Genomic DNA, 12,915 nt, shown 5'->3' with positions numbered 1-12,915 from the left:
TGGTATTTTCGTGAGTATCAAAATAATGAAGTGGTCAGAAAAATCATACTAAATCCAAACATTTCACTCTCTCCAACTTCTTCCACCAGTCCCTTTTGCTGTGACAATATAACCGTGATTGTCATAGACAGAATTTGATGTTCCACTTTATTTTCCGAATTTTGACATGAACTGGATTCTCCAAATTGCAAATGCAGGAACTGAGTTTAGACTTAGCACTGTGGTGAGACGTGCTTTTGGGGAAATTACCTATTTCGGAGGAAAATATAAAATTGCGCTTTGTGCGGCTTCATTAACATACAATACACCCAGAGTTTGCACACATACACCCACAGATAGCACAAACATTCCCACCCAATCCTACTTGTGCTGGCACGAAAATTGCACTTAGAATTAGCACGCTCACGAAAATCGGATAAGACGTTGTGTACGGCCCACGCTACACTTTGCTCACTCATAAAAATAGAGCCCTATGGGTTATATGAAAGTTTTTATTTTCAGGTTACACTGACGAAAATAATACAAAGTAGAGCAAATAGAGAGAAAAGAAACAGAGAAAGAGCTCATAATGGCATTGTTGGTCGTCTGTGGCTCCTATCGTTATTTAAAAGCCAAGATATTAAGTTTCATTCTCAGCCACAAGTGTTCATGCTCTGAGCTTGTTCTCATAGGGAAGTCATTCATCAAACAAATGTTATATTGGGCAGGTAACATTGAGTAAGCCTCTGTGACTGCAGTATAAATCTCATTGGGTTGGGTTTCCCCATTCAGCCAGCCCCTTCATCATTGGGTCACACATGTGAGAAAGGCCCCATGATTGTCCTTCTATGCATTTAAAACAAACAGCAAAAGCCATCTTTACATTCTGCAATATTAAAATACATTTGAGTTATGAAATGTGTAGGATATGGCTCATGGTTTTCATACAGTAAATGTCTCTGCTCTTATCTGTTGTAATAAAGGGAAGTGAACTCCAGTCAAATGCAGACTGCTTGTTTTTACAGGAATAGCAGCATAGGTTATATGCACATTTTGCAACCTCTCAGTTCTTTCTCACCCCTTTAGTCATCACAGACCTGACTAAAGGAAGCTGATACAGACTCTTCAGATAGAGCCTCATTTTTCAACATGATTACTTGTTACATATCAGCCATGCTGTTCCTTCTGTCAGCTGTCGAAATGGTAATTTACTCACCCTCATGTTGTTATAAACTGGTATGACGTTCGTTCCTATGATGTGGAACACAAAAAGAGAGGAATTTTAGTCTCAGTCACCATTGACTTTCAGTGTATGGAAAAAAAGATGCAATGTAAGTCAATGGTGACTGAGACTGTCATTCTGCCAAACATCTCCTTTGTGTTCTGCCACAGAAAGAAAGTCATTCCCAGTTTATAACAACATAATGGTGAATAAATAATGACAGAATTGTCATATTCTGCATGTCATAATAGGCATAATTCACTTCTTCAAGCATTTAAGCATAAACAAATAGATCAGAAGGTTTTTTAAGATAATGAGAAATATAAAGACATCCGTGTTGACTATTAGAGTGTATATGTGATTGATAGGATCAATATGGTACAAATTGTCCAGAAGTCACTGGAAGTTTAAACTGCTGGCATCCATAAAGTTCTACATCTGTCCAGCACCAGCGAATGAGAGAGACAGACAGACAGGGTGACCAGAGAGAAAGAAATACTCCCTGTTGATCCCCTTTTGTTGTCCGTCGCTACGGAGACCGCAGTCCTAAAGGGTCGCATTCTCCTCCTCTTGGGTGGGGGTGAATGACAATGAATCAAAGACCCGTATGTGTGTGTGTCAGTGCGTGTATGCAGCTCCTTAGCATTGCCACACACACACACATGGTAAAGGCAGCAGTCACTGCCCTGGCGTAAGCGACCAGGCGTAGGGTGTCCCAGCAGGGAGCTCGCAGCAGCTTCAGTGTGGTAATCAAGCGCACTAATTAGATTAGAGGCCGGCTTGTGTACAGCGTGTGTGTCGTGTTCCAGCGCACTAGCCGCAGACACAGAAACCCAGCGGGACACCTGGCAAATCCATGGGCCTCTTCCTCTTTTTAAATTAATTTCTCTCTCACTCTCAATCAAAAGAGAGAAATCCCTCACTGCCTCACCTTCTGACTCTTTCTCTTCACATTGTCATGAAAGAGAATAAGAGAAGTCTCATCCTATTCAGCTGATCTTATGAGGCTTTGGTGATGGATTGTTTTTATGGTCTGTGCCGTGTGGCCACATGCAATAGAGGGTTTAACTTGCCAATAAGGATTAAACCGGCCCTATAGACCCTTTAAAATATTCGTAACTTTCACCTCTTCACATTTTATTTTATATGGCTATTAATTCTATATTATTACTTAGATTAACCAGAGACTTCATATAAATAGAAATGAATACAATATTATTATCCTATTAAAAACCTGCTAGATCTAAATAAAAAATAAATAAAAAATGATCTCGAGTATATTTTTCTACTGAAAAAGATCCTAGTATTCTAATCTATATGTCTTCTCTAGTTTTGGAAGAATTCTCAATAATGTGTCAACCTGTTCTCATGTTTGCCAATATACCAAAGTATGATATCTAAAATCAGGTGTTTCTACAGTAAGTGGGTTTGGTGAATTTATGTGTGTTAATGGGCTGTGCCAAGTTTAATTCTAAGCTTTTTCTACACCACCATCTGCATCCTGTTATATAGTCCATTCCCTGTCAAGCACCAGCGATATAAACAAAAACAGCACATTCATTAGAAGTTGGTAGAAAAATCTTTTCTAATTCATTGCAGTCCATTTACGCTACCTTTTGTGCATTAACTGCATCCTTGTTGAATGTCAGGCCTATTTCTATGACAGTTACACGCTCCTTTAATACGCATGGAAAATGTGGAATTCATCAGGATTTTAAGGCTCTGTTAAATTATAGAGAATTTAAGTATTATTAATCATTTTCATCTATTTAAACACAAATCGTGACTAGTATTATCAGTGATTGTATCAGAACACCCTTCATTTAAAATACCTAAATAATACACCCTAAATTTATATATAATATACTGATGTGAAGAGGAGGAGGGTGTGGCCGGGCCATGATGGTGCACGGCCGGAGCTGAATCAGCTAATCAGCGGGAGAGCGAGATAAAGGGGAGCCGGAGGCGCCAGTTAGAGAGAGAGAGCGAGAGAGATGCACATGGCTGCTTGTGTGTGTGTTTGTTTAAGTTTTATGTTGTTTTAAGTTAATTTATAACATTAAACCTTACGTTTACTGTTCAGCTGGTTCCTGCCTCCTCCTTGCCCGTCCTTTTAACTGTTACAGTTGTGCCGTAACCAAGGAGGGAGGAGGGATGCGCTGTCGCTAAGTCCTCCCTGCTACCAGCCGCGACCGTCTGCTTTGGGGCGGAGGGGTCGCTACCGGCTGCCGAGAGCCGGAGGAACCACTGCCGTCCGCCAAAGAAGGGGAGGAGCAGTTCCTTTCACCAGGGGCCGGTGGACTCACTGCCGTCCCATGGGGGAGGAGTGAGCTGGCATCGGCCGGAGGGTGGAGCAGCGGTTGAGGAACGGGTGACAGCATGTCTGGGAGCCGGCAAGCAAATTTTTCTCTCTCTCCTCTCTCTCTCTCTCTTTGCTCGCCCTTTCCCTCTCCCCACGCCTCCCCTGGTCTCTCCCCCAGGTTCACAGGAGGCAGGGTGGACCATCGGCTGACAAAACGGCCGGAAGGGCAGCGTCACCTATCCAGAGATGGAGGGGAGGGGGGGTGTTGGTCAGACAGGTGGTGCCCCTGTGATGATGCATGGCTGGCGCTGAATCAGCTGATCAGCGGGAGAGCAGATGGGGGGAGCCAGAGGCACCAGTTTGAGAAAGAGACACTTTTCAAAGAGAACATTGTTTATTTTTTATATTGTTTTAAGTAAATGTATTTCATTAAAACTTCCGTTTACTGTTCAGCCTGTTCCTGAATCCTCCTTGCCCGTCCTTTTATCTGTGTCAACATACAGTATAATAATTAAAAAAAATAAACCTTGACCTAAAGATAGTTTAACACAAATCTCATGTATCTTTGTTTCATAAAACGGCTACAACAGTGATCGTCATGGACATTATTTGATGTTCCACTGTATTTTAAGAGTTTGGACATGAAGTTTATTACCGCCAGCTGGTGGAATCTCCAAACTGCAAATGGAGGAACTGAGTATAGCAAATTGCACTTTGTGCCACTTCATTAACATACAATACACCCAGAGTTTGCACACATACACCCACAGATAGCGCAAACACTCCCACCCACACCCACTTGTGCTGGCACGAAAATTGCACTTAGAATTAGCGCTCTCACGAAAATCGGATAAGACGTTGCATACGGCCCACGCTACACTTTGCGCACTCATAAAAATAGAGCCCTATGTGTTATATGAAATCTTATACTATATCTGTACATTTCTCATGGCCATCGAGTGTTATTGCTGTCTAGTGACATTTTTAACAACTGATTTATATTCAGCATCATTTACAAGCTTGCCCCAGGACTGGGGTACGAGTCCTGTACGAGTTGACAAATGAGCCGAAAGTGTCCAAGAAGCACCACAAATTTACGTTGTTTCTTCAGCAATTGCGTTTTTCATCCCACTTTTGCTTTTTATGACTATCTATTGGTAGGTTTAAGTTTAAGGTTTAGGGTAGGGAAGTCGGTTTTGTTGATTTAAAACTTGACAGACAGCGCCACACAGTGGACATATCACCTCGGAACTGCCACGATATGTGTAATTAACTACATAATATACTTTATGCATCAATGTCACAACAGTTACTGCAATTTAAAAAAAGATCAGGCTGAGTGTGATGGTATCTGCAACTATAAATGTAGCAAACATTGCAAACAAGCAAAAACCTTTGCAATTCAGAAGTGCGTCATGCCTTAACAATCAGCCCATGTGGTAATCGGTAACACAGTCGGCAGAGATTGCCCAGAGTCACACCATTTTAAACAGATTGCAAGCTTATCTGTACTTGACATGAAGTGGTTTCACACGGAGAGATTTGTGAGACGCCCAGAGGGGGAAAGACTTCTATTATGCATTTAGTAAGAATTGACCCAGTCTGTAATCGGGAGCCATTTCTGTGATGCCCTGAAACACTCACACACACCCTGTTGCAAGTAACCCATGAACTAGTGGCACATCATGTTTAAGAAATATGCCATTACAACATTGTGCGAAAATGACACAGGAAGTGCTCTTTCTTTCCGAGTTCTCTTTCTTTTTTCCCTTGAATGTGAACACTCTCTTTAGAGACAGAGAGACAAGGAGCAACCCTGATTGCTGAATGGAATGTCCGAATTGAACTGTGGGGGGGAGGCGGTGAGCAAATTGCACCTAATTTGAGGGAAGAAAGAGAAGTGTTGGTGTGAGCAGAACGCACTCCCACAGCCTCGCCATTCATCGCCTCTGTTTCTTTGGGTTGGAGCCCGCTTCGCCAGCCAAATAACAAGAGATAAAAAAGAAAAGAAGGGTGTGCGGAGGGTAATGCGGCCCGGGAACAGGGGGAGTGCACTGTTTATCATCCCAGCCACCGAGAACATTCTAGAAGAATCGTGGATGTGTTGCGACCTCATGAGCTGTCTGAGCCCGGCTTGCGTTGCCCGGTCCAAGAGCAGCGTGAGAAATCTGCTCTGGGTCTCACTCTCGACCCGTTTGCGTCTCTTCGCAGCAGGAGACGGCAATGAGCCTAATACGGCCTCACTCAGGCCATGGTCCACTGCAAAAAGCATCTTCTTACTCACATAAACATATCTAAACACCATTAAACAAGATATATTTACCAGGGAAGCAAAATGACACAAGATACCCTGTTAGGTGGTTGGCTGGTCTTTGCTGGTTTTAGATGGTTTTTGGGCTATTTTTGGCTGGTCAGGCTGAGGGACCAGCTGGCCTCCCAGCTAAACCAGTTAAGCACCCATTTGACCAGGCTGGTTGATCAGCTTACACCAGCTAAGACAAGCCAACAAGTGTAGGCTGTTTTTTTATTTATTTTTTAAATACATCAAAATGTAATAAGTCTAAAAAGAAAAAAATTGCCAATGGGATGTGAAAATAAACTTAGTAATTATTAAGTTATTATTAGTGTTATTATTAGATTTAATATAATATTTAATATACAAAATATTTATATTTTATAACAATGGAAGTTGTTGTAAATTGTCAAATACATGCAAACTATAATAGAAATGTAAAAAATATTATTTCTTTATTATAGTTCATAATTTTAGAATTTAAAAGTGGAGAATGTGTTAACATTATAGTGAATTTACAGCACACATTCATAAATACAGTATATAGACTATACAGTACATGTACTATGTAGCCTATATATATATATTTTTTTTATATATATATATATTTGCATAAACTTAATAATTATATTTTGTTACCACATTGGCACTTTTATGTCCTTGTTTTAAGCATAAACCTCAATACATTTACTTTGAGATCTAACAAAATGTGTTATTTTTCTTCACATGCAATATTTGGATATTTTTACTGGAAAACAAGACAAATATTTGTATGCAATGTACTGACCAGATTTAAGGAAAACAACTCCCTTGACATTTTATAACTTTTGTATCTTGCATTGCAAATATCTTAACCTGTAAAAGAAACACGAGTGACCTGAAAGCTTTGTGTAAAAATATATTGAAAGTTACAAAAACAGCTCATTTTAAATAATAAAGTTTGGTTATAGAGAGAATGATTTATTTTAATATATTGGTGAAACTTTACAAGAAGTTTCCATTTATTAACATTAGTAATTGCATTTCGTATCATGAAATAACAGTAAACAATGTATTTTTTACAGCATTTATTCATCTTTGTTTCAATTTAGTTTATAAAATAGAGTTGTTCATTGTTAGTTCATGCTCATAATGCACTAACTAATGTTAATGATAGTCTACAATGTTTCATTTACAAATGGTATATTTTGAAATGAACATTAACCAAGATAAGTAAATGCTGTAAAAGTATTGTTTATTGTTAGTTTGTGTTAACTAATGAAGCTAATTAATTTTCATAAATGGTACTTTATTGTATAATGTTACCAATATATAAAATCTTCCCTCTTCCAGCTTAAATGGTTTTATGCTGTACATTTTGGAACGGATGAAATGTAATCCTGCCAAACTGGCACATTTCCTGTCTGAATCCAGTTCTAAGTCTCAGACAATGCCTTGCAGGTATCAAACACTTTGCACATTTTTTTACACATTCAGCTACTGGAAAAGATTTCCAGAGAGTTATTTACAACATATGCCACTGCTTGTACCTTAGATTTAGGATAGACCTCACCGAATGACCTGCCGGTTGAACTGCGATGCACCTCATTGATCTCTGCCTGCAGACTAAAACTATTGAAATAGAATACATAGACTATCAATTAATTGCCAACAAAACCCTTCATCAGCCAACTAACAAGGACAATTGTATCCAGGGGGGATGGGGGGGTGTTCGCGGTCCTTTTCTGCATATCGCCGCGCCGTTCTGTGGTTCGTTCTGCATAACGCATGGCGGAAACATTGTTGCTTATCGCGGCCCATTCGGCATATTTTGCGGCCCGCTCGGTTCTCCCAATGGACATTCCACCCCTGATCGGCCAAAAAGTGCGTCGGCCTACCGGAAAAATGCCCGGTATGCCACATTACCAGTCCAGCCCTGTACATAAGTAATATTGGCATTATATTCATGATGTTAGCCAGAGGGGAACTGGCCCCCACAGTGAGTCTGGATTCCCCCAAGGTTATTTTTCTCCATTAATCAACATCTTCTGGAGTTTTGTGTTCCTTGCCACAGTCGCTTTCGGCTTACTCACTGGGGTTATTAATACAATTATTATTAATTACTTATTTTTATACACACTTCATAATCTTATTTTATCAAACTACACAATGATGATTCATCGACATTACAGTTGTAGCGTCTGTTAATGCCTGATCTTCTTTAAATCTGCTTTGAAACGATGTGTGTTGTGAAAGGCGCTATACAAATAAAAATGGCTTGACTATTTTCTGCTGTCAGTGGCTCACTGAGAGTTTCTGCCCGTGTTACAACTCAAAGGAAATATTTATTGCTCAGAAATCGCTCTTTTAAATCTTGAGAGACCTAAATTTTTTATCAACATTGTCTTATACATTTCTCCTAAAATTCCCTTGGACAATTGTTGACACAATGAAAATATAGAGCTATTAAATTTAAGGGATAGTTCACCCAAAAATTTAAATCTTCATCATTTACTCACACTCATGCCATCCCAGTGTATGACTTTCTTTTTTCTGCTGAACAAAAACAAAGATTTTTAGAAGAATATTTGAGCTTTTTTGGTCTAAAAAGCTCATAAAGTCAGAATAAACATATTCCAAAGGGAGCAGTGGTTTAATCCATGTCTTCTGAAGCGATTTTAGGGGAAAACAGACCAAAAGGTAACAAAACTATTTCACTATGACATCAGCAGTCTCCTTGGTGATCATGGTTTCAAGGTCAATTACACTCCCTAGCACCATCTAGCACTCTGCGCATGTGTCAAGCACTAGGAAGTGTAATCAAGCTTGAAATCATGATCATGCTTAGGGACTGTAAAGGCAAGTTGTACAGTACAGTAAAAAAAAAAAGGAGTTACATTTTGGTCTGTTCTCACCCAAAACTAACTGGATCGCTTTAGAAGGCATGGATTAAAACACTCAAGTCGTATGGATTACCTTTATGCTGCCTTTATGTGCTTTTGGAGCTTCAACATTTTGGCCAACATTCACTTGCATTGTATAAACCTACAACGCTGAAACAATCTTCTTAAAATCTTTGTTTGTGTTCTGCAGAAGAAAAAAAAGTCATACACATCTGGGAAGGCATGATGGTGAATAAATGCTGAGAGAATTCAAATTTTTGTGTGAACTATCCGTTTGTGGATATCTCTATGAGGATTGGGAATGCTTTGGTCTTGTTTGAGTTCAAATTTAAAATCTTTTGTTTGCAGACTGAGCACAGTTTGTTACATTGTTGAAATCTTGAAATTGTTGAAAGGTGACACAAGTACTTGGGTCTTTTCTCAGGAGAATTAACTGAGGGACAAAAGACTAAAGCGAAGGTCTCAATGTGTTCATCATTTAATCTGCAAAATGAGGTATAAGGAGATCTCATTTGTGATTGTTCTTTCCTGTGGGTGGTTCTCAGATTAACTTCTTAAAGTGGTTTGCCTTTTGGCGATAAAGGCTCAATTTTTAACACAAAAGATAATAAAGAGAACGGAATGGGTAGGTCTCCATCTTTTCCTTTTTATCAATATCAGGAGAGGGAAGGGAGGTGTTTCTATGGCAACATTCATTGAGGTCATACATTACAGCATGTTGAGGTGAGGCCAGTTAAATTGAAGAACCATTAATGTAACACAGAGCGTTTCATATTTAGGACAACAAGTGAAGTTCAAAGTTACTTACATTTTAGGGCAAAAGGAGAGATCAAACATGTATTAAGAGTTTATCATTTGTACATGTATTAAGAGCTGTTGGTTGCTAAAAAATGGATGAAGACGATAAAGACGTGTGTATTAGTTCTGTCAGCTGATAATGTTTTTTAATTGCGATTAATCGCATATTTTTTCCTACTTAATCCTTGATTAATCGCAAAAAAACAAGTGCTGACATTTTACTCTAAACATAGTTCTTTGCCTGTCAAAATGCATTTATTTCCTTCTTAGGAAAGAACACTAAAAATGTAACAACATAATGCTTCGTTTATATTTTCCAAACAAAGCCTTCCACAGTATAAAGATAGAAATGCACTAAAATAGCACCAATTCAAGTAACATTAAACGTTAAAAGTGGGAGTTTGGCTAATTGAAAGAACTGGTCCCCACATACTGTAGGTTACATATTCATTGCAATGGGCATCTCTTAAACTCTCATCCCCCATCATATAAATCTGCTGGCAGACTGTGGCTATCCACTTTGTTACAGTAATCGTGAAGCTGCGTTCATGATTCACATCAGGGCATCAATGCCATCATCAAGCACCGCACAAACTCCACATGAAAAGCGCTTGCAGATATAAAGTCTCTGTGGCAGGGCGGAGGGCGGGGCCGGGTTGTGATTATACACACCCGGCCCTTTATCAGGCTAATTAAGCCTCTGAGAGGGATAAAGGCCGATGGCAGACGGTGGTGCGACGAGAGAGATAGTTTACGGACAAGTCCGTCATGTGTGTGTTTGTCTGATGCATCCCGGCCAGGGACTGGAGGATCTCGGCCAGCTGGGAGGACGTAGTTGTACCAGTGTAACGTAGGTCAATGGAAAGGAGGAGGCGAGAACTGGCTTGGCAATATAAATTATATTTTAATTATAAACTTAAACAAAAGACAAACACACACATGACGGACATGTCCGTAAACTATCTCTCTCTCGTCGCACCACCGTCTGCCATCGGCCTTTATCCCTCTCGGAGGCTTAATTAGCCTGATAAGGGACCGGGTGTGTATAATCACAACCCGGCCCCGCCCTCCGCCCTGCCACAGTCTCATTCTGCATTTTGGTGATCGTTAAGACTTAACGTGTTTCTGTGGTAATGAAAATGTGACTTACTTAGGCTGAAAAAGACCTGATTTCTGTCACAAGTTCCATCTGTTTGGTGAGTGCGTCAGTGTAATGAGTCCGGGCAACTCATCGTCACATTACAAAGGTTCCGCCCTTCCAACAAGTGTTTATGCTGGTTTACGCTGTGTTAATTTTAAATGTGTTAATTGTGTTTAAGAAACATTTCAAATTAATCGCATGCATTAAAGCGTTTTTTTTTGAGAGCTCTAGTATTTATATGTATGTGTGTGTACATATATTAATGTATGCATGATGTGTATGTCTGTGTGTGTGCTGTATATACAGGTTAACCACCAGGGTTTTGACTCTTTCCATGTTTTCTGGTATTGCTGGCTGCTAACATCACTGTGTTTGTCTGTTTCTCTCCATAGTTGTCCAGGTTCACGTACTAAAAGGAGACAAGGCGGGCGAATGGTGGAAATTCACCATCAACATCATATCCGTCTATAAGCAGGGCGGACACCGCATTCGCAGAGGAGACCAGCTCCTGTGGGTTCGTGCTAAAGACGTGGCGTGCAAGTGTCTGAAAATCAAACCCGGCAGGAAGTACCTGCTCATGGGCTCCGATGACGACGACTCCCGCGGGCAGAGCGGCGTAGTGGCGGACAAGAGCAGCCTGCTCATCCCTTGGAAAGACCTGTGGTCCCGTCGGCTTAGAAAGTTCCAGCAACGTGACAAGAGGGGCAAATGCTAGAGGGGAAACATTGAAGAACAGAAGGGAAGACAAAATAATGCACCTACGTGTTGGAGCAGATGGTTGTTGTTGTTGATAACATTGATCAGAACTGTGGTGAAGGACAACCGGTTTTGCAGTTTTGCCTTCAGTTGTTAGTCTTTTTTTTTTCCCCCATCAAGATTTTATTTTTTCATATCTACAATTTTGCAGAATTTGCACCTACTATTAAGTATACATATATGTAAAGTCTTGTTTGTGTGATCCTTTCTGGTGTCTCTTTATGATTTCTGTCTTTTTTCACAAAGGATGAAAGAGAAACAAGCTACTGAGTCACTATCTCTATGTGTAAATGTTCCTTTAGAAGTAGTGTGTCGGCTTTTAGGATGGTCAAGTGAATATTTCAAAGCTCAAAGTACTTACACTACCAGTCAAAAGTCTGGATATACCACTTGACTGAAATGTATCTCATAAAAGGCTTTTGCTTGAGTGCATGAAATGATTTTGCAGGCGTATGTAACTTCTTCACAAAAAATGTATCTGAATGACTCCTTTAGTTATATATAATATAAGTTGTATAAGATAGCATTCTCTTGGGCACCACGTAATTCTCATACTTCCAATTATATTATTTCATATAGTTTTAATGACTTTACTATTCTAAAATGTGGAAAATAGTAATAACAAAGAATATGTGTGTCAACTTTTGACTGGTAGTGTATATTATTTATAGTTTCATGGTGGTATTTGCAAGGCATGACTATGATAGAACCGTAAAAAAGAGAGCGTTTAGTCTATCTGCGGTTTTAAGCCAATGCACGCCAAAATAAGGTAATACGGTCTAACCAACATGTCTTTTACATTCTTTTCTCTCAGATAGAAAATCTGTTGACAATACCTCACTGAAGAAGTATTTTGATTGGTTCAAAATGGCATGGCATCATAATGACATGACATCATAATGTTTATTTGGAGCCAAAAGCTTAGCTGCTACTTTTGGCCCTTGATACTAACTGTGGCGAAGCGGTCTTTGAAGTGTGAAGTCTACCTTCTTTTCCAAAACTAGCTATAGTATGAGTTTAGTTATACAAATAGAGTATTTTTTAACCACTTCATGATCATTTTTGATTGTATTTTCATTATGAACCCTCATTATTGTGAAAAATGTACAGTATAAATCTGAGATTTCGCAGATATTTAGAATGTAACAGCCCAAATCCCCCAAGATTAGATGTCTTGTTGTCTATAAACTTGAAGAATGTTTTAGATAAGCTTAATGTCCTTTCATTGTCCATTTAAATGTCCTTAGAGTTCTGAAATCAAGACAACTAAAACTTGTGGTCATACTTTAAAGTTCTAGATACTTCATATGAGACATACTATACGTTCAGTGTTAAAGTTTAGTGATGATAACAAATCAATTTATTATAGCCTGATTTGAATACACTTCCAATATTTTCTTTGGATGGTTTTCGCAGCTATATTTACCAATGTACCCAAAATGCAAGGTTACATCCTTCCAAAATAAATGAGTTAAATATGGCTCTCATTATCAAGCGAAACAAGCAATTTTCTGTGTTATCACTCATGTGGTACCTTTGTGT

The 12,915-nt window shown here is 39.3% G+C and overlaps 1 protein-coding gene across 2 annotated transcripts in view; it reads left to right on the top strand.

The window, feature by feature from the left end:
• LOC127652682 (netrin-1-like) overlaps positions 1-12,915 on the top strand; it is a 62,284-nt gene that overhangs the window by 48,876 nt on the left and 493 nt on the right. For both annotated transcript variants that reach the window (XM_052138978.1, XM_052138979.1), the window contains exon 7: positions 11,010-12,915. This exon is cut by the window's right edge and continues 493 nt beyond it. In XM_052138978.1, the coding sequence (XP_051994938.1) occupies positions 11,010-11,332 (323 nt within the window). In that variant the 3' untranslated portion in view covers positions 11,333-12,915. The remainder of the gene's footprint in view (positions 1-11,009) is intronic.

This window comes from Xyrauchen texanus, chromosome 12 (assembly GCF_025860055.1).
Source record: "Xyrauchen texanus isolate HMW12.3.18 chromosome 12, RBS_HiC_50CHRs, whole genome shotgun sequence".
Classification (NCBI taxonomy): Eukaryota; Metazoa; Chordata; class Actinopteri; order Cypriniformes; family Catostomidae; genus Xyrauchen; species Xyrauchen texanus.
The sequence above is the reverse complement of the archived record's forward strand: the minus strand, read 5'-3'. Positions and strand labels throughout refer to the sequence as shown.